Source organism: Arachis hypogaea, chromosome 1, assembly GCF_003086295.3.
Source record: "Arachis hypogaea cultivar Tifrunner chromosome 1, arahy.Tifrunner.gnm2.J5K5, whole genome shotgun sequence".
NCBI lineage: Eukaryota > Viridiplantae > Streptophyta > Magnoliopsida > Fabales > Fabaceae > Arachis > Arachis hypogaea.
The window spans coordinates 5,959,885-5,979,059 of NC_092036.1; the positions used below are offsets into that span (position 1 = coordinate 5,959,885).

The window sequence follows — 19,175 nt, forward strand, 5'->3', positions numbered from 1 at the left end:
AAATTAATATTTGTCAATGAGGCTGCTTATCAATCGGAACTCGAAATCAAAGTTGACAACCCACACTTGTCTAATTACAATCAAATTATTGGGACTGCGTTCTAGAAGTGGCAGTAGTTGTGTAGCATGCTGAAGTGTAGTAAAACTAACAAACATGGGCAGTGGCTCCAAAACACTCTTTTCGTTCATGGCCTATCGTCGTTATTCTTGCATATACGTCGTCATGCTCCTCCTAATTTTATTAACAACATAACACTTTACTGTAAATATAATCACATATTCATCTTCAAAGTAAACATACACTAGAATAAAATTCCATTGTATTATTACTGTGCAATTATATGACTAAAATATAGATAATGAAAGGATAAATGAAAAAGTGTTAAGATCAGACTCACTTGCTTAATCAAACAGGGAGCCACTCACGTAAATATTTTTAAAACGTTTTTTTTAAAGACGTTTTTTAATAATTAAAATTTAACCTATATAATTGATCAAACTATATTATTTTTGTCAAAATTAGACTAAACAAACTAATTTAACCGAAAAATCGATAAATCAAATCTAGAACCGATCTAAATTAATATTTTTTTTATAAAAAATTACTATAATACTCTTATTATAAAAAATAACTAAAATATTTTATTATATATATTAATTTTAAAAATCTTAAATTCTAATTCTACGATTCCATAGAGAGAAGAGAAATGTTAGAATTTAGAGTTTTAAAATATATAGTAGAAATATTTTAAGTCATTTTCTATAATAGGGATATTATAGTCATTTTTATAAAAAATATTAATTTAAATCGATTTAAGATTTGGTTTATCGATTTTTCAGTCAAACCGATTTATTTCATCTCATTTTGAGAAAAATAACACAATTTGATCGATTATATAGATTGAATATTAATTATTAAAAAGCATCTTTAAAAAAAGATGTTTTAAGCATTTTTATGTGAGTGGTTCCTGTTCCGTTCTGAGTGAGCCGAGGTACGGGAATTTTCGAACAGTTGCTCGGTTCTTAAGCCGAGCTATATGTCGTCCGGGAGCAGCGTTGCAAATGAATCTCGGCACTCTGAAACACGGCGGCGGGAGCACCTGCAAAAAGGATTCCGACGTTCAAGTAAGTATGTGAGTTATGAGAAATAAAAGTAATAATCTGGAGTGAATTTTGTGACCTGTATATATGAGTTGCTTGACTTGTTTTTATAGACGAGTGGGGGGTTATCCCTTTTGTGTTTGTTCCGATATTCGTGGTGAGTGCCGTTGTGAGTAACGGGCTGAAGATGATATTTGGCTTGTGCGTAATTGTGATCAAGTTTCGTTTGGGGTTTACCAAGAGTTCCGAGATATTTGGTTGGTTATGGTGAATGGATATTTGCCGAGCTTTTAAGGGTACACGTCATAGCCCCCAAGCTTGTTTGTCACCATGTCTTGTGTGATGGGCAAGCTTTGTGTGCTTTATTGTCAGTTTTTTTTTTCTTTTTTGTTTTTTGGTTATTCTCGGCTCGGGTGTTTATAACTTGGGCTCGCATTTTGTTTTTTTCAAAGATGGAGAGAGGTGTGGAATAGGTATGGACAATTTTTGGTGGGAAGTTTTGAAAGTGTTTCATCTTGTGAATTGTGCTTTCATTAATTACCCCCTTTTTTTTGCCACTTTTCAAGGTATTTTGCGGTTACTTTTCTTATCTCCACTAAGTTAGTGGGCTTTAATAATTTCTGCCTCATTATCAACATTCTACTCTTTCGACTTCCTTTTGACTTATCATGACTTCTAAAGGTTAGTTTTTTTTTTTCTTGATCATCTCTGTTTCTTTTCCCTGTAATGGGTAGAGAGAAAGAGAAGTTGAAAGCTGTTGAGTTTAAGAAAGATGACCCATATCATTGGTTGCATGATGACGTTAGGACCCGCTCTTCGTCTTATACTAGTGTTGGGTCGGTGCGAAAGTTAGAGAGTTCGAAGTTTGTGAAAAGTGGTGCTGGCGTGTCGGTTGAGTTCCTCCCCTATTCTGTGGAGGATAGGGTTTGTGAGAGGAGGGGTGACTGGCAATACTTCTACATGTATACTCCGTGTTTAATTGAGTTGGGCATTCCTTTTCCCTTTTCTGATTTCGAGTGTGATGTGTTAACCCATCTTAACTGCGCACCCTCGCAGCTACATCCAAATTCCTGGGTATTTCTTTGCGCCTTTCAATGTCTAATGGATTTTCTTTCTTTTCTTTGTTCTTTGCCGCTTTGTTCTTATATGGTGTGATTTTTGCAGATTGTCGCTTCTCGTTTGATGTGTGTCGACCATACTACCGAGCTTATCGGTGCTGAGCAGCAGGAGGCTGTGGATAAGATCTCTGATCTGGAGAAGTCATACAAGGCCAGAATTGCTGAACTGGAGAAATCATCAAAGGAAAAAGATGATGCTGTTGTTAGTGCTGCAGCTAAGTTAAAGGAATCTGAAGAGGAGGTGGCCCATTTGACGGATCAAGTTCGGTTGTTGCAAGCTGATATTAAAGAGAGTGATGTTTCCAAGGGCAAGTTAACTGTGAGGGTTCATGAGCTGGAAGAAGTGGGGATGGATATGTTCTCTTCTGACTTTGATCGTGCCGTTAGCCAGATTTCCTTATTGGCCCCTGATTTTGATTGTGATCGATTGAACGTGACTAAGATTGTGATTGATGGGAAGCTAGTCGTGGATGGTACTGTGGAGGAGCATGACGAGAATGCTCCTTCTTCTTGATTTGTTTGCTTTGTTTGTTTTGGACATGCTTGTCCTTTTAGTATGTAATGATAACTCTTTTTATTTTTGTTGACCAAGTTTTGGTCAGTTTGATTGTGTTTTTGTTTGTTTTGTTGTTACTTTGAACTCGAATAACGCTTACTTATGTCGACCGAGGTTAGGTCAAGTTGACGATGTTGTCTTTTGCAATGAAGTAGCGTATGCTTCAATGTCTTTACATTTGGTAAGTAGAATTGGGATTGTTTCAAAGAATCAATCACGTTTGTTTGAATATATTAGGCATCCGGCCTCGTTAAAACCCTCCTTAGGCAAAACCCTCCTTGTTGGGAAAAAAGCTCTAAGGGGGGGGGAAGAGTACCTTCATCTACTGATTTGTTATGATCTATACATTTTTAATGAAGAAATATTCTAATTCCCTGAGACTGGGTTGCTTTGCAGTGTTTGGAGTTGATAAGCCCCATTCCGAGCACTTTTGCTATTCGGAATGGTCCTTCCCAGTTTGCGATGAGCTTGCCGTGTGAGGGAGGTCGTCTCGCTTCCTCTGTTCGTCTGAGGACTAGGTCGTCCTTATTGAATATTATTGGAACAACCTTTGTATTGTGTTTTCTTTCTGCCAATTGCTTCTTATCTCTTTGTTTGATTGCCGCGATGTCCCTGTCTTCCTCAGCAAGATCAAGCTCGGCATTTCTTAGGTTTGTATCGTGTTATTCATCATTTAGCTCGGTTCGTAGCGTAGGTATGCTGATCTCAATAAGGTTTAATGCTTTTGACCCATAGACTAATTTGAAGGGCGTTTCGCCCGTGATGGATTGTACTATTGTGTTGTAGCTCCATAATACTTGCGGGATTAGCTCCGCCCACTCTTCCTTCGCGTTATTGAGCTTTTTCTTTATTGCCCATTGGTTTGTGGGTGTTCAACCGAGCTAAAACGATGCTATATGTTAAAATTTTTTAGGAATGATGCAAGTCTGTTATCGGTAAATTGTCTACCATTGTCAGATATTATTTCCTTTGGTATTTCGAATCGGCATATGATGTTTTTCCATATGAAAGTTCGTACCTTTTCAGCGGTTATCCTTGCTAATGGCTGTGCTTCTATCTATTTTGAGAAATAGTCTATTGATACTAAAAGAAATTTTACCTGGCCTGGCGCTATTAGAAATGGGCCAAGGATATCGAGCCCCCCATCTATTGAAAGGCCAGCTTACCTCCATCTTGTGCAATACTTCGGCCGACTTCATAGAAATGGCGGCGTGCTTTTGACAGTTGTCACACGTCTTGACTTTTGCTATGCAATCCCTTTTCATAGTCGGCCAATAGTATCCTGTTCGGATGATTTTTGCGGCGAGAGCTCATCCGTCGATGTGGTTTCTACATATGCCCTCATGAATTTCGTCCATTACTTCCTTTGCTTCATCTTTATTTAGGCACTTTAGCAGTGGTTGTGAGAAGCCACGCTTGTAGAGTTCCCCTACTATATTTGTGTAAAGGCTTGTTTTTTGTTTGAAATGGTGAGGGTTAAGCTCGTCCCTGGGTATGCTCCCTGCACTAATGTATTCAAGGAAAGGTTTTCTCCAATCATGGAGGTGGTTAATGCTTGTTATTGATAATAATTCAATGCTGGGCCTTTTTAGTGTCAATTGTGATAACGTCGATATTTGTGTATCCACCCTAGTGGTAGCAAGTTTAGATAATATGTCTGCTCTAATGTTCTTTTCTCTATGCACATGTAATATGATGAATGAACTGAATTTTGAAATGAGGTCCCTTGCTATGAACCAATACTGCTCTAGCAAGGGATCTTTTACCTGAAATTCTCCTCTAACTTATTGAACCACCAAGAGGGAATCACAATGTACTGTTAAGCTATGTACTTGGAGGTTGAGGGCGAGCTTGAGTCATGCTATGAGCGCCTCATACTCGGCCTGATTGTTACTTGCTGAGAAGTGGAATTGGAGGGATTGCTCGGCTATCACCGTGTCTCCCTCTTTCAGGACGACCCCAGCCCCGCTTCCTTCTCAGCTTGATGCCCCCATCAACGTGTAACTCCCAAGCCTTATTGTAATGGTGCTCGTCAGGTGTGAGCTTGGAGACGAAGTCTGTAAGGATTTGTGCCTTCAGGGCCGACCTTGATTGAAACTGAATATCGAACTTAGAGAGCTCGATAGACCATTTGGTTAGTCGTCCGGCCAGTTCTAGCTTTGTCAATATTTGCCTTAATGGTTGGTTCGTTCTTACAATTATTGTGTGGCTCTGGAAGTAGTGCCTGAGTCTTCCTGCCGTTATCACTAGTGTTAAGGCCAGCTGTTCCATTCTCGGATATCTTTTGTTCTGTTGGTTGCATGACTCTACTAACGAAGTATACTGGCTGTTGTATTTTTCCTGTCTCAATGACAAGAGCCGAGCTTATAGAGTAATTGGAAACGGATAAATACAAGTACAAAGGATTACCCACTTCTGGTCTTTGTAACATCGGTGGTGATGATAAGATGGCTTTGAGCTCGGTGAATGCTGTCTTGCACTCTCCCGTCCACTTGAATTTCTTATTCTTTGATATCGTCTGGAAGAAGTGGTATGATCGGCTTGATACCACTGGCAAGAACCGTGACAGAGCGGCTACTCTTCCTGCTAATTGTTGGACCTCTTTCATTGTTTTAGGGCTCACCATGTTAAGTAATGCGTCACATTTTTCAGGGTTTGCTTCGATTCCTCGTGAGGTCAGCATGAATCCGAGGAACTTGCCCCCTTGTACCCCGAAGGCGCATTTCTCCGGGTTGAGTCTCATTTTGTATGCTCGGATCTGTTTGAATATCTCCCTGAGGTCTTCACAGTGTGATCTTTCTTAGGTGGTCTTAGCGACCATATCGTCCATGTAGATTTTCATATTCCAACCTATCTGATGATGGAATACTTTGTCCATTAGTCGTTCGTTCGTTGCACCTGCATTCTTTAGACCAAATGGCATTATTCTATAACAAAAATTTCCATGTTCAGTTATAAATGATGTTTTGCTTTGGTCTTTTGGATGCATGAGGATCTGGTTGTAGCCAGAATATGCATCCATGTAGCTTAAGCTTTTGAAACCTGATGCATTATCTACGAGCTTATCAATGCATGGTAAGGGGTAGGCATCTTTAGGACATGCTTTGTTCAGATCTGTAAAGTCGACGCACATGCGTCATTTACCTGAATTTTTCCTTACCATTACCACATTTGACAGCCATGTGGTGAAGCGGGTCTCTTTGATGAATTCGGCACTAAGGAGTTTTCTGGTTTCTTCTAGAGCTGCCTTTGACTTTTCTGCTCCAAGATTCCTCTTCTTTTGAGCTATAGGTCTGATTGTCCTATCAGTGGCGAGCTTGTGGAAAATGACATTAGGGTCTATACTGGGCATGTCTGCCAGGCTCCAGTAGGACAGGTCAGCGTTGGCTTGTAACACTTTTATGAGTTCTAATCTTTCTTGTCCTTGGAGTGCTTGGCTGATGTATGTGACTTGCTCTGGTTTTGACGTCAGTAAAACTTTCTGGAGCTCGTCTTCAGGTTGAGGTCTTTCTTGAGTGTCCCCTCTGGGGTCTAGCTCTGCTAGGGATAGTACCTCGTTTGTGCTGTGAATTGCTTTGACCTCTTGTTGAAATTCCTGTTTTGCAGCCGACCTTTTTAGACTTGCATTGTAGCATTGTCGAGCTTGTTGGCGGTCCGAATGGAGTGTAGCTACATTGCCGTCCTGTGCCAGAAATTTAACACATAGATGAAAAGTGGATACTACTGCCCTGAACATGTTCAGGGCAGGTCTTCTGAGAATAATGTTGTAAGGACTGGGGCAATCAACTATCAGATATTGTATATCAATGGTTCGTGATAATGAGTCCTCTCCCATCATCGTCTTTAGCCATATGTAACCCTTGATCGGGATCCTTTCTCCAAAGAATCCTACTAGTTCTCCAGATAAGGGTTGTATGAGTTTTTCAGATAATTTCATTTTTAGAAAAGTAGAGTAAAAAATGACATATGTACTACTACTTGGGTCCAAAAGGACTTTTCTTACCGATAGCTCGCTTGTTTGGATAGAGATTACCACTGGATCGCGTAAATTCGGAGCGGCCGAGCATATATCTGCCTGACTGAAAGTGATTTTGAGATCGGGCACAACTTTGTTGCTTTGTAGTGCTGTTCCTTCGATTGCCAGCATTGCGTGGTAGCTTTGTTTTCGTGCCGAGGTTGTTTTGCCTCCCCGGACGAATCCTCCGGATATGCAGTTTATAATGCCTTTTGGTGGAGTGTTGTTTGACCATTTATTGTCTTCCTTATTTCTCGGAGTTTGATGGCGTTCTTCTTGGTCCCTGCTGCTTTCTTTGTGTTTTCTTCCTTTGATGTATTTATCTAGGAGGCCTTGCCGAGCCAATCTCTCTAACAGATCTTTAGCTATCACGCACTCGTTAGTTGTATGTCCGTACTTCTGATGGAAGGCACAGTATTTGCTTTTGTCAACAAATCGCTGGTCTTGATAGCTTCCTACTCTTGGTGGAGGTTTTATGATTTTAGCGTTGAGTATTTCTTTAATTATCTTCTTCCTCTTTGTGTTGAATCTGGTGTAATTGTCAAATTTTGGGGGTGAGCTCGGCTTTTTGGAGTCTTTGTTATTCACCGACCTTGTCATTATGTCTTCCTCTATCTCTCTGGCCGCCCTTTCTCGGAATTCTTCTAACGTCTTCGGCTTAGTCACCGCGATTGTCTCTCTGAACTTTCCAGGTCGGAGACCGGCCTTAAGGGCATGTAGGTGGATAGCAGGGTCCAAATCTGGTATCTCCATGGTTGCCTCTGCAAATCTGGTCATGTAGTCTTTCAAGCTTTCTTGTGGACTTTGGCAGATGGTGCCGAGGTAATCTGATCCGTGTACATATATTTGTGCTGCCGCGAAGTAGTTGATGAAGGACTTCGCCAGCTCTTCAAATGAAGAGATTGAACCTGGAGGTAATTTTGAAAACCAAAGTAATGCAACTCCGTCAAGGTAAGTAGGGAAAGCCCTGCAAAGCACAGGCTCATTGTTAAGGCCGTTAAAAAACATCATGGATTGAAATTTCTTAATATGAGCCCGGGGGTCACCAATCCCCTTGTATGGCTCGAGCGAGGAAGGTAGTGTGAAATTCTTTGGCATCTGGTAATTGGTGATTTCTTCGGAAAACGGGTTGTTTAAGTTCAGCTTCTCCTTTGGCGGGTTGATGCTTAATAGGTCTGCGTTGCCTTTGACTGGGCCTTTCGAACCATTTTCCTCATGTTTACTGGCGCTGTTTTGGGTGGACACTTCAGCAAGTCTTCTGACTTCTGCTTGTAGCTCGGCCATCTGGGCCATGAGTTCGGCTTGAGTGAGTTGGTAAATTCTGTTATCGGCCATGTTGGAAGGTTGAGAAACCCTGCGTAAAAGAAAAACACAACGTGTAATATAGAAGAAATAGCAGGATTAGATTAGCTCTCGGGACCCACAGTGGGTGCCAAATGTTTCGTTCTGAGTGAGCCAAGGTACGGGGATTTTCGAATAGTTGCTCGGTTCCTAAGCCGAGCTATATGTCGCCCGGGAGCAGCGTTACAAATGAACCTTGACACTCTGAAACACGGCGGTGGGAGCACCTGCAAAAAAGACTCCGACACTCAAGTAAGTATGTGAGTTATGAGAGATAAAAGTAATAAACTGGAGTGAGTTTTGTGACCTGTGTATATGAGTTACTTGACTTGTTTTTATAGACGAGTGAGGGGTTATCCCTCTTGTGTTTGTTCCCATATTTGTGGTGAGTGCCTTTGTGAGTAACGGGCTGAAGATGATATTTGACTTGTGCATAATTGTGATCAAATTCTGTTTGGGATTTGCTAAAAATTCCAAGATATTTGATCAGTTATGGTGAATGAATAGTTGCCGAGCTTTTACGGGTACATGTCAGCTCCCAATCAAATATTAGAGAACCTAAAAAGTAAATGCAAAATTAAAAGATAGAACAAAGTATGATTATTGATCACGTAGAGGAGAATAGAGTTTTAGAAATTAACTGTTTATTTAATGTGAATAATGACAATATTAAAGATTTAGATTTATTAATTGCGAACTGATTTTTTTTTTAAATTTTACGATTACTAGACTTGATTTGCTTTGATCTAATTTAACACAAATATAATTATTTGATCGATTTTATTATTAAAAACAATAGTGAAAATATTTGAGTGATCATTTTATTTATTAAACTGTAAATCCTCTTATTTAATCATATTTTATCAAAAAACCCTAGCAGAGCAAGAGTACGTACTCTGTACTCAGAGAGAATGAGCGAAGGAGAGAGCGGGAGAGAGCGTTTGAGGGTGAAACACGGTGAAGAAGATGGCCATGCCATCGAAAGATATAAGGGGGAGAGTGTGGGAGGGTTTGCATCAGGTGTAAAGGAGGGATCAAGTAAGGGCGACCTTAGTCCTAGGGTAACTTCCAAGATTTCGTTCCGTGACAAGGTTATTGGTTCTACGGTAGCCACAGGGATAAACCGGGCTGAAGCTCTAGATGAGGATTCCATGGCAGTGGTCACTGGAAAACAAGGAGATCCTATGCCTCCAAGAGTTTGCTTCTCCGAAGAGGCTAGGAACATCCTTTCTGAACCATACAAGGAAGCAATTGTGATTAAGGTTCTTGGAAAAAACCTTAGTTACACGGCAATGTTTCACAAACTGAAAGGGGTATGGAGGATCACCGGTGGATATGAAATCTTGGATGTGGGTTTTGGGTACTTCCTCGTTAAATTTGATCGCATGGACGATCGAGAGAAGGTTTTACTAGGGGGGCCATGGATGATCTTCGGTCACTATATTGCGGTCAAGCCATGGACACCGGATTTTAAACCTTGTGAGGATACCTTCGGGGAGACTATGGTTTGGATTCGAATCTCTGGTTTGAGCATATGGTACTATCATGATAAAGCCATGATGAGAATTGCTTCTGCTGTGGGGAGACCAGTCAAGGTGGATCTGGCTACTAAGTTGGCAGAGAGGGGAAAATTTGCTCGGGCTTGCGTGCAAATTAATCTTGGTTTGCCGGTGGTCCGGAGTGTGATTGTCGATGAGTTTGAATATAAGGTAGAGTATGAATGCTTACACCTTATTTGTGACAAGTGCAATTGTTTCGGACATCCAGCAACTGACTGCAGAATGACCTCAATAGAGTCAGAAAGGATGGATCGAAAGGAAACATCAGTGACCGAGACGGCGGCCCGAGTGGTGCAGCCACAGGAAGCCTCAAAAGAGAAAATTTTTGAATTTGGATGCAATCCCAAAGAGTCAGTGATAGTTGCAGAAATTGGGGAGGAATTAGATGATACGTTGCATAGGAAGGAAGTGGGGTCCCAGCATTTGGAAAATGAGGCTGGCTGGACCAAAGTCAGCGGTAAAAGGAGAGGAAAATTGAGCCAATCAAATAAAGTCCAACAAACCTCTAAGGACAAAGTGCCGGTGCGCTCAAATCAGAAATTTGACCAGAACCGTGACTTTGGGCTACGTATGAGAGGAGTCGAATCAGGGGTGAAGACCGGGTCGGTTAGCGGATCTAAGGCACGCATGGCATCTTCCAAACAGCAAGGGGTGAAGGGCAAAGCTATCTCCGTTGCGGTGCCGACTTTCACTGCCATTATCAAAAACGGACACAAGAGGTTGCGCCCTTCTTCTTTGCAGAATTCGCCGTCGACTCCGGACTGCCTTGGCGACACCAGCAAGCAGCAAATCGGTGAATTGGAAGGGTTGTTAGTGGAGGGACACAGACAAACTGGGCAACAACTGGACAAGGACAAGCAAGTCTCAGGGGGATATAATGGTGGATCTTCATCATCTCGTTAGGGACTTCAGCTGAGGTTGGTCATTTTACAATACAAATTGTTTTATGGATTATTTAGATTTAAGCTTTCTATTTTGGAATATTAGAGGTGCCTCTAATAAATTGGCCCGGGTTCATAGTAAGGAGTTAGTGAATAAATTTCACCCTACTTTTTTCATTCTGTTTGAAACCCATATTGCTTTCGAGAGGATGAAATCTTTTTGGAATAATCTAGGTTACCAGGGTGTTGGTATTGTTGAGGCTAATGGTCATAGTGGGGGTATCTGGGTTTTATGTTCAAATTCAAATATTTCTGTGAGAGTATTGGATGTAGTTGATCAATGTATCAGTTTTGAAATCACTATGGGCAATACATCTAGTTACTGCAGTGCGGTGTATGCTAATCCGCATATACATCGGCGTAAAGAACTGTGGGGTGACTTGACAAGGATTGCTAATATGATCCACGGACCTTGGATTGTGTTAGGGGACTTTAATGATGTTCTGTGGCAGAGTGAAGTTAGAGGGGGGCAGTTTAGACTTGCCAGAGCAGAACAATTTGCGGAAATATTAGAGGATTGTGGGCTGTTTGATATGGGGGCTATTGGGAGAAGATTCACTTGGTACAGGAAGGTGAAAGGTGGGGTGCAGGTGGCTAAGAAGCTTGATAGAGCAGTCATCAACCAGGACTGGCGACTAATGTTTCCGGAGGCTTATACTGAGGTGCTGGCGCGCCTTCACTCTGATCATTGCCCATTATTCACTAGGTGCAAGATGGCAAAGAGGGCTACCAAGGGCCATCGTCCGTTCAGATTCCAGGCTGCGTGGATGACTCATCCTCTTTTTAGGAATGTTGTTGATACAGCTTGGAATAGAGGAGCTCCGGATGTAGTCAAATGTTTGTTGGAGGTTCAAAAAGAGGCAACTAGCTTCAATAAAAAGGTTTTTGGTAATATTTTTGTTAAGAAAAGGGAGTTGGAGAGGCTTTTGAATGACGTCCAGATTACTCTAGAGAGTCGGGAGGATCAACAGCTTAGGATAAAAGAGCAAGTTTTGCATCAGGAACTGAATGCTGTCCTTCTTCAAGAAGAGCTGTTGTGGTATCAAAAATCTAGAGAACAATGGGTGAGATGTGGAGACAGAAATACAAAATTTTTTCATCTGCAGACAGTTATCAGGAGAAAGAGGAACAAAATCCATGGGTTATTTTTGGAGGATGGGTCTTGGGCCACGGAGACTACGACTCTAGAAATGGCGGCAAATTCTTTCTTTCAAAAGCTCTTTTCTACAAGGGAGGATATTGACCTGGACGCCATGGGGCCTTTTCCTTGTCCGTCTCTTAGTACTGAGGCTTGTCAAAAGTTAGTGGAACCGGTGACGTCTGAAGAGGTTAAAAGAGCTGTGATGACCATGAGTTCGTTTAAAGCCCCAGGGCCAGATGGATTTCAAGCAATTTTCTACAAAGAGTTCTGGGACTCTCTTAGCAACGATGTGTGTGGACTGGTCAAGCGAGCTTTTGAGGGTGAGCCAATGAATGCGGCTATTTTCGATACTCTAATTGTTCTAATTCCTAAAGTGGAAGTTCCCTCTTCCTTACGGGAGTTTCGGCCTATTAGCTTATGTAATGTAATTTATAAAATTGTCACAAAGGTTCTAGTTAACAGGTTCAGACCTTTCCTGTCGGAGATCATTGGTCCTTTGCAAGGAGGGTTCATTCCAGGAAGAGGAACCACAGAGAATATTATCATTGCTCAGGAGATTATGCACTTCATGAGGAACACCAAGTCTCGAAAAGGGACCATGGCATTCAAGATTGATTTGGAAAAAGCTTATGACAGGGTAGACTGGCGTTTTTTGGAAGCTACTTTGGTCCGGTTTGGGTTTCCAAAGGCTACCATTAATCTTATATTGAATTGTGTGACTTCCTCTTCATTGGCAGTTTTGTGGAATGGGAACAGGCTCCAAAATTTCAATCCAAAGAGAGGGTTGAGGCAAGGAGATCCTATGTCTCCTTATCTATTTGTACTCTGTATGGAAATGCTTGCTTGCTTTATCTCTCATAGAGTTTCCCAAGGTTTGTGGAACCCAGTTGCGGTTTCTAGGAACGGACCACGACTCTCTCATTTGATGTTTGCAGATGATCTTTTGCTTTTCTGTCAGGCATCAAAAGCTCAAGTAATAGAGGTCATGCATTGTTTGGACTTGTTTTCTAGAGCGTCAGGTTTAAAGGTAAATCTTCATAAGTCAAAGACCCAGTGTTCCAAGAGGGTGTCGGAGAGGAGAAAAGAGGTTCTCTCAGGGGTCTCTAACATCCGTTTCTGCAATGATTTGGGTAAATATCTGGGAATTAACATCGGTCATGCCAGAGCTTCCAGGAAGACGGCTCAGGAGGTTATTGAAAAAATTTCGAGAAAGCTCTCCAGTTGGAAAGGACGCCTACTAAATAAGGCAGGGAGGCTTTGTCTTGTTAAATCGGTTATGACCTCTATCCCAGTTTATGAAATGCAAATTTCTCTTCTCCCGAAGTATGCATGTAATAAAATTGATTCCTTAATGAGACAGTTCTTGTGGAAAGGCCAAGCGACTGGAAAAGGGCTGCCTCTGGTCAGGTGGGAGGTCGCCATAACTCCTAAAAAGGCAGGAGGATTGGGTATTAGGGATACTTCCTGTGCTAACATGGCGCTTTTGGGAAAGTTGGTATGGGATTGTCTAAACAATAGTGAGAAGTTATGGGTGCAGGTTTTGAAGCATAAATATCTCAGGAATCAATCTGGTATGAACGGAAACAGTAGAAATTCTTCATCGGCTACCTGGAAGAACATTGTTAGTGCCTATGAGCATCTCAAGGAAGGGCTTCATTGGAATATTGGAGATGTCCACAAATCAGTTTGGTATGATGAGTGGACTCCTTTTGGTAAACTTTGCAACCTTGTTCCTTATGTACATATTTCTGAATCAGATTTCATGGTGGCTGACTTGTGGAAAGGGGTGTCTTGGGAGGTTGATAGTCTTACCACGCCTATTCCGCATGAGATTAAGCAGTTTATTTGTGGTCTGAGATATCCTAGTTCGACTGAGTTGGAGCCACAGTGGGAGTGGTGGCCTGCAGCATCAAAAAAGTATAGTGCAAGGGAGGGTTACAGATGGTTATTAAAGAAAGCATTAAATTGGAATGCCAATAGTAATTGGAACTGGTTGTGGAACACAAACATTCCAGAGAAGTTCAAATTTACTATGTGGCTTGGCTTACATGATGCTCTACCAACTGAGACCTTTCGATTCAAGCGGCATTTAGCTTCTTCAGATATGTGTAAGAGATGTAACAAGGCGCAGGAGACTATGGAGCATTGCCTTAGAGACTGTGAACGATCAAAGGCAATTTGGTATATGTTGGATCCTAGTATCCTGGACTCGACGACTGGTACTGCTCTTGAAGAGTGGTTTCGGAAGGCCTTGGCTAACAATGAGGCGTCCTTTGGTGCAGGACTTTGGTGGGTATGGAGACATAGGTGCAATGACATATTCAATACTGACAACCCTTGGACAGACCACAAGGTTGTTGCCTTGGCCAGAATTACCGCCAAGGACTTACAGGTTTACAGGAATCGAAGCAATGCCTTTAGGTCTCTCCGAAATTGCCTGTGTTGGGAACCACCGGTAGGTAATAGTTTTAAAGTTAATTGTGATGCAAGCTTGTATATGGATTCAAATTTAGCGGGATTTGGGTGTATTATTAGAGATTCTAAGGGAGATTGGATCTCGGGCTGCTCTGGAAGCATTCCCCCTTGGTCTATAATCAGATGTGAATTATTTGCTGCTTGGAGGGGGCTGGTTTTAGCTTGGGATTGCGGTTTGAGGGATATTATATGTGAAACGGATTGCCTTGACATTCTGCCCATCATGCATGAGCTTACAAGTGGGTATTCATCTGAAGTAACAGATTTGGTTCACAAGATTCAGGAGCTTTTATCTCGTCCTTGGCTTGTTCACGTTGAATGGGTGTCCCGAGAAGCAAATAGAGCTGCGGATTGGATGGCTAAATATAGTGCCAAGAATAACTCTAATCATGTTATTTGGTCTGAGCCTTGTGTTGATCTTCAACGAATCATCCGCTCGGATTTAGGATAGTTTTTGCTTTGTTTCTTTCCTTGTTTAGACACCAAAAAAAAATTTTATTTATTAAACTTAACTATTAAATGTTCTAGAGTGATCAACATATACAATTTCGATATAACAATACTTAAAAAAAAAAAAAAACGTTTTCCCCCCTTCTAAATAAGCCTTTCAAAATGCATACAAATTCAAAATATTATTGTCCAAAGGATCACCTAAACATAGTAATGTCCTAATAAAAACATATGAAATACGTTGAGTGAATAAATTTTGTTTTATTTGAGTGTTACATATTTATATGGTAGCATATATGTATGCTCCGAGCAAGAATTACATGACATTAAACTGTTCATGTGTTAACATGGTGGAGTAGTTGTTGCTCGAAGAATCCTTCACAAGAGAACTAACCCAAGACACATCTAGTTCATCAATAGCATCCTCCGCCAGCTCCGGAGTCGTAACAAGATTAGCAGTGCTTCGAAAGGCGAAAGAATTTGACTTGTGCATTTTGTTCAACTCATCTCTGCGAATGGACCAATCTAATTTTCCATCCGGGGAACCCCAACCAAACAAGGTAGACGGCGACGATTCCATGCCTATGGAGTTTTTCGAAGGAGAAGGAATCTCGCTCGGACTCCGCAAAGAGACGCCACCACCGGAAAGATCCAGGCCGTATGCCGCCGGCGATCCAATGACTTTTGAAGGTGAAGGAGAATAGCTGGAAGCACTTCCCCAAATATTAGTCGGAGAGGGAACCGGAGAACCGAAAGACGGACTCGTAGGCAACGAGTTTCTCCAGGTGGAAGAATTGGGAGATAATGCTGATGAAACCATCTCTTCCATCATAAGCTTTTGCATCAGTCGCCGGCTTTCAAGGCCGATCGACTGGATGTCAAGATTAACATCTCTAGCGCTGAGGGCTAGGTTTAGCCTGCCTTTGGGAAGCTTAGCTTGAGGAGTTTGCCACACCGGTGAAGATCCAGATCCACCACCATCTGGTGACGATAAGGATGAACAAAGGTCCAATGAATTAGCGCCACCTGGCGAATAAGACGTGGGAGAAGGCAATGCAGAGCCAGAACAAGCATACAGAGGACGTAATTCTTCTGGCTTGTGCGCGAAGAAACACACTCTTCTAGTACATGCCATCTCGTCCTTGCACAGCCTTGTTCTGTATTGAGCCGGGTGAAGCCAGCACTCGAAGATTCCATGCGCGTATTCGCAGGAATCTCCTTTGCTGCAGCTCCCTTTCCGGAACTCCGGACAGGGAACGCAGCTGTACTGGTATTTCCTCGGGTCGCGCCTCTTGGCATTCTCGCCAGGATGCGCGAAAGGACACTCTGTCCAATCGTGTGAATACGCCCTCGAACATGGTTTCACTTTGAAGGTATACATTCTAAACTCGTCCGTGCTATATATACCGTTCTTTATGTCCGGTAGCGAGTGGTCCACCGGAAACTCTTTATACCGAGGAGACACCGGAAACTCTGCCGTACCAGCAGCTACCTTGCCTCTCTCGTTCAAGCTTGATGATATTCCAATCGATGTTGCCTCCTTCTTGTATACATTGTTCGCCCCTTCTAGAACCGATTGTACGGCCTTCTTTCTTGTATTGTAGATGGAGGGCATGGAGACAGCCAAGTCATAGCACCGGTTGCCTCTGGCATCCACGGCGTTAGGATTCGCTGAAGAATCAAGCAACAACTTAATAATTTGGGCGGAGGCTGGGGAGGCTCCGTCCACGGCGCAGTGGAGCGCCGTGGCTGAATCCGAGCCGCAAGATTTGTTGACATCAGCTTTGCCTGTTTTGAGAATGTAAGACAAGACATTCTTGCTGCCAAACGTTGCAGCAATCATAAGAGGGGTTCTCTCTTCATATCCAACTTCCTTTGTTCCAATTCTCCTACCATACCATAATCCAATCTCACCAACGTTATGGCCCTCTTTCTCAATAGCTTCCTTGAACGCTGTTACATCATCTGAGGCTGAAAATTCAAGCAATGCAGAGATTCTGTGGTGCAACCCTTCTTGACAAGTCTTATTATTAATCTTGGATTCCATTGTGTGTCTGATTTTCTTGACAGAATCTGTAAGAAAATCAGAGCTGATAGAACAGGCTTGCTTCAATGTGACATGAAAGAAAGGGACAGGATTTTCTGAATTTTAAAGCGTATGAGACTGTTATTAGATTCTGATTCAGTACAACAAAAAAAACCAATTAAGATGATGCTCTAGAGGAAAGAGAGATGTTTGTAGCCGTTTTGTGAATTGTAAAATGTAATTTGGCAACTCACGACGATGATTTGCAACAAGCCAACGAGTATTTGTTTTGTAATTTTCATGATAAATGTTTCAACGTTCTAACGAGAAAATTCTAAAAATAAACATACACCGAAGAACTGTTGCAAAACCAACCTGTTCCTAGTTATGTTGTTATGTTTGACAGTGAAAAAGATAGAGCATACTGTTGTTTCACAGTACGATTTTGGTTATTTCCTGCATAGTAACAATGTGCTCTCCATGCATGGTCCCAACATAAAAAAGCTGGAATTTTTTAAAAATAAATAAATAACATTTGGCACTGGTCAGATATACCCTTGTTTTTATTTTTCATGTTTTCACATAGGGCTTAGGACTTAGGAGATAAACGAAACAATTTTTAACCTAAAGTCGTATTAACGCGTATATATAATAACCAAAGAGAGCTACCCCTATATTGACTTTTGAGTACTTTTAGTTTGTATAATGTATAACATATAATATTCAATTATATTAAATATACACTAAAATAGTTATTAATATAAAATATATATTAAAATATAAAATATATATAAAAAATTAAATTTTATATATATTTATATTTATATGTAAATATATAATTATTAATTTTAATAATTGATTTTATTATATAAATAATACTTTTATGTAATATTATATAATTTTATGAATCACTTATGTCATTTATCTATTAAATAAATGTGACTTCAAATAAAATTCTATCATATTAAATATATATTAAAATATAAAATATATATTAAAAATAAATTAAACATATATATATAAATACATAATAATTAATTTTAATGTATAAATAATATTTTTAAATAAAATTATAATAAAATTCACAAAATCATATCTCATTTAAATGATGTTTAAATTATTATAGTATTCTATATCATCATTATATTCTTGTCATCGTCATGGTCGTTATCAATGTCATCGTCGTCATCGTTATATTTTTTTGGGAAAAACTAAGAAGTAAATATTTTTAACGAAAGAAATATAAAAAGTTAGTTAGTGTTGCTTCAATTATAAGATAAACATTAAAAAATTATATTTTACATGATTGAAATAAACGAATAATTTATATGATTGAAATAAATGGATTCTAATATTATTCAATTGCAATTTTTATAAAAAAAAACTTATATTTTGGTCTTCTTTTATTTCTATATAATTCTTTGGGATTTACAGGGATTATATAAGTAGTAACGGAGTAATACTAAAAATCATTTATTTCAATCATGTATTTCTATAGAAAAGGTAAACAAAAGTTACTTTTAATATTCACTGTCAACATATATTAAGAAAAAATGGTATAACAATTAAATTTTTTTAATTTTATTGGAATATAATGAAAGAAAATATGTTTCAAATTTTAAAAAATTTTGTTGTTGGAAGTAGAATTTTAAAAAATTTTAACCACACTAATATTTGTCTAGTGCTAAAAATCCCAAATGTGAGTGATATGATTTAGATTAGGCTCATTAGTTTATCTTCTATTGTCTACAAAATTATTTCGAAGATGTTGATCCACAGATTCCAAAAACATATGAATAAGGTAATTAGTCCTACTCAAAGTGTATTCTTAAAAGGTAGACTTATTTCTGATAACATTTTTATAGCACACGAATATATGCACTATCTTAAACAAAAAAAAAATGAGGCTTGGAATAAGAAATGACGCTCAAATTTGATATGAGTACAGCCTGACAAGGTGGAGTGGCATTTTTTATGGTTTATTATAAAGAAGTTGGGATTTGAATCGAGATTTATCAACTGAATTCGTGAATTGATGATAACCGTTTTTTACTCTGTTATTCTAGAACGTCAATTCTATGGTTTTTCTAAACTAAATAGAGACATTTGTCAAGGTCCTCTATTCCTTTTCTTTTTTTATTATGTGTAGAAGGACTTTCTTTCTTGTTATACAAAGTAGAGCAAAACAGTATCATTTGAAAAATTCAGATAAATAGAAGATGTCTAACTATAAATCACTTGCTATTCACTAATGATTCCATTCTATTAGGTAAAATCTCGAAAAATAGTTGTGTCTCTATTCTAAAATTTTTGAAATTTTATGAGAATTTCAGTGGGTAAAAGGTTAATCTTAATAAATCGGCCTTATTTTTTAGTAATGACACTCCATTGCCGATTAGAACCTCCCTAATAGTCTAGTTGAATATTTCTCACATAGGCACCCAGGATAAAT

The 19,175-nt window shown here is 39.9% G+C and overlaps 1 protein-coding gene across 1 annotated transcript; it reads right to left on the minus strand.

The window, feature by feature from the left end:
* Positions 1-13,717: 13,717 nt before the first annotated feature.
* LOC112794165 (zinc finger CCCH domain-containing protein 66-like) lies at positions 13,718-17,082 on the minus strand. Its single transcript, XM_025836309.3, has one exon. The coding sequence runs from the start codon at positions 16,742-16,744 to the stop codon at positions 15,014-15,016; it is 1,731 nt and encodes a 576-aa protein (XP_025692094.1). The 5' UTR covers positions 16,745-17,082; the 3' UTR covers positions 13,718-15,013.
* Positions 17,083-19,175: the final 2,093 nt, after the last annotated feature.

Excerpts from the sequence above, each read along its gene's own strand:
- LOC112794165 (XM_025836309.3), bottom strand. The coding sequence starts at position 16,744 with ATGGAATCCAAGATTAATAATAAGACTTGTCAAGAAGGGTTGCACCAC.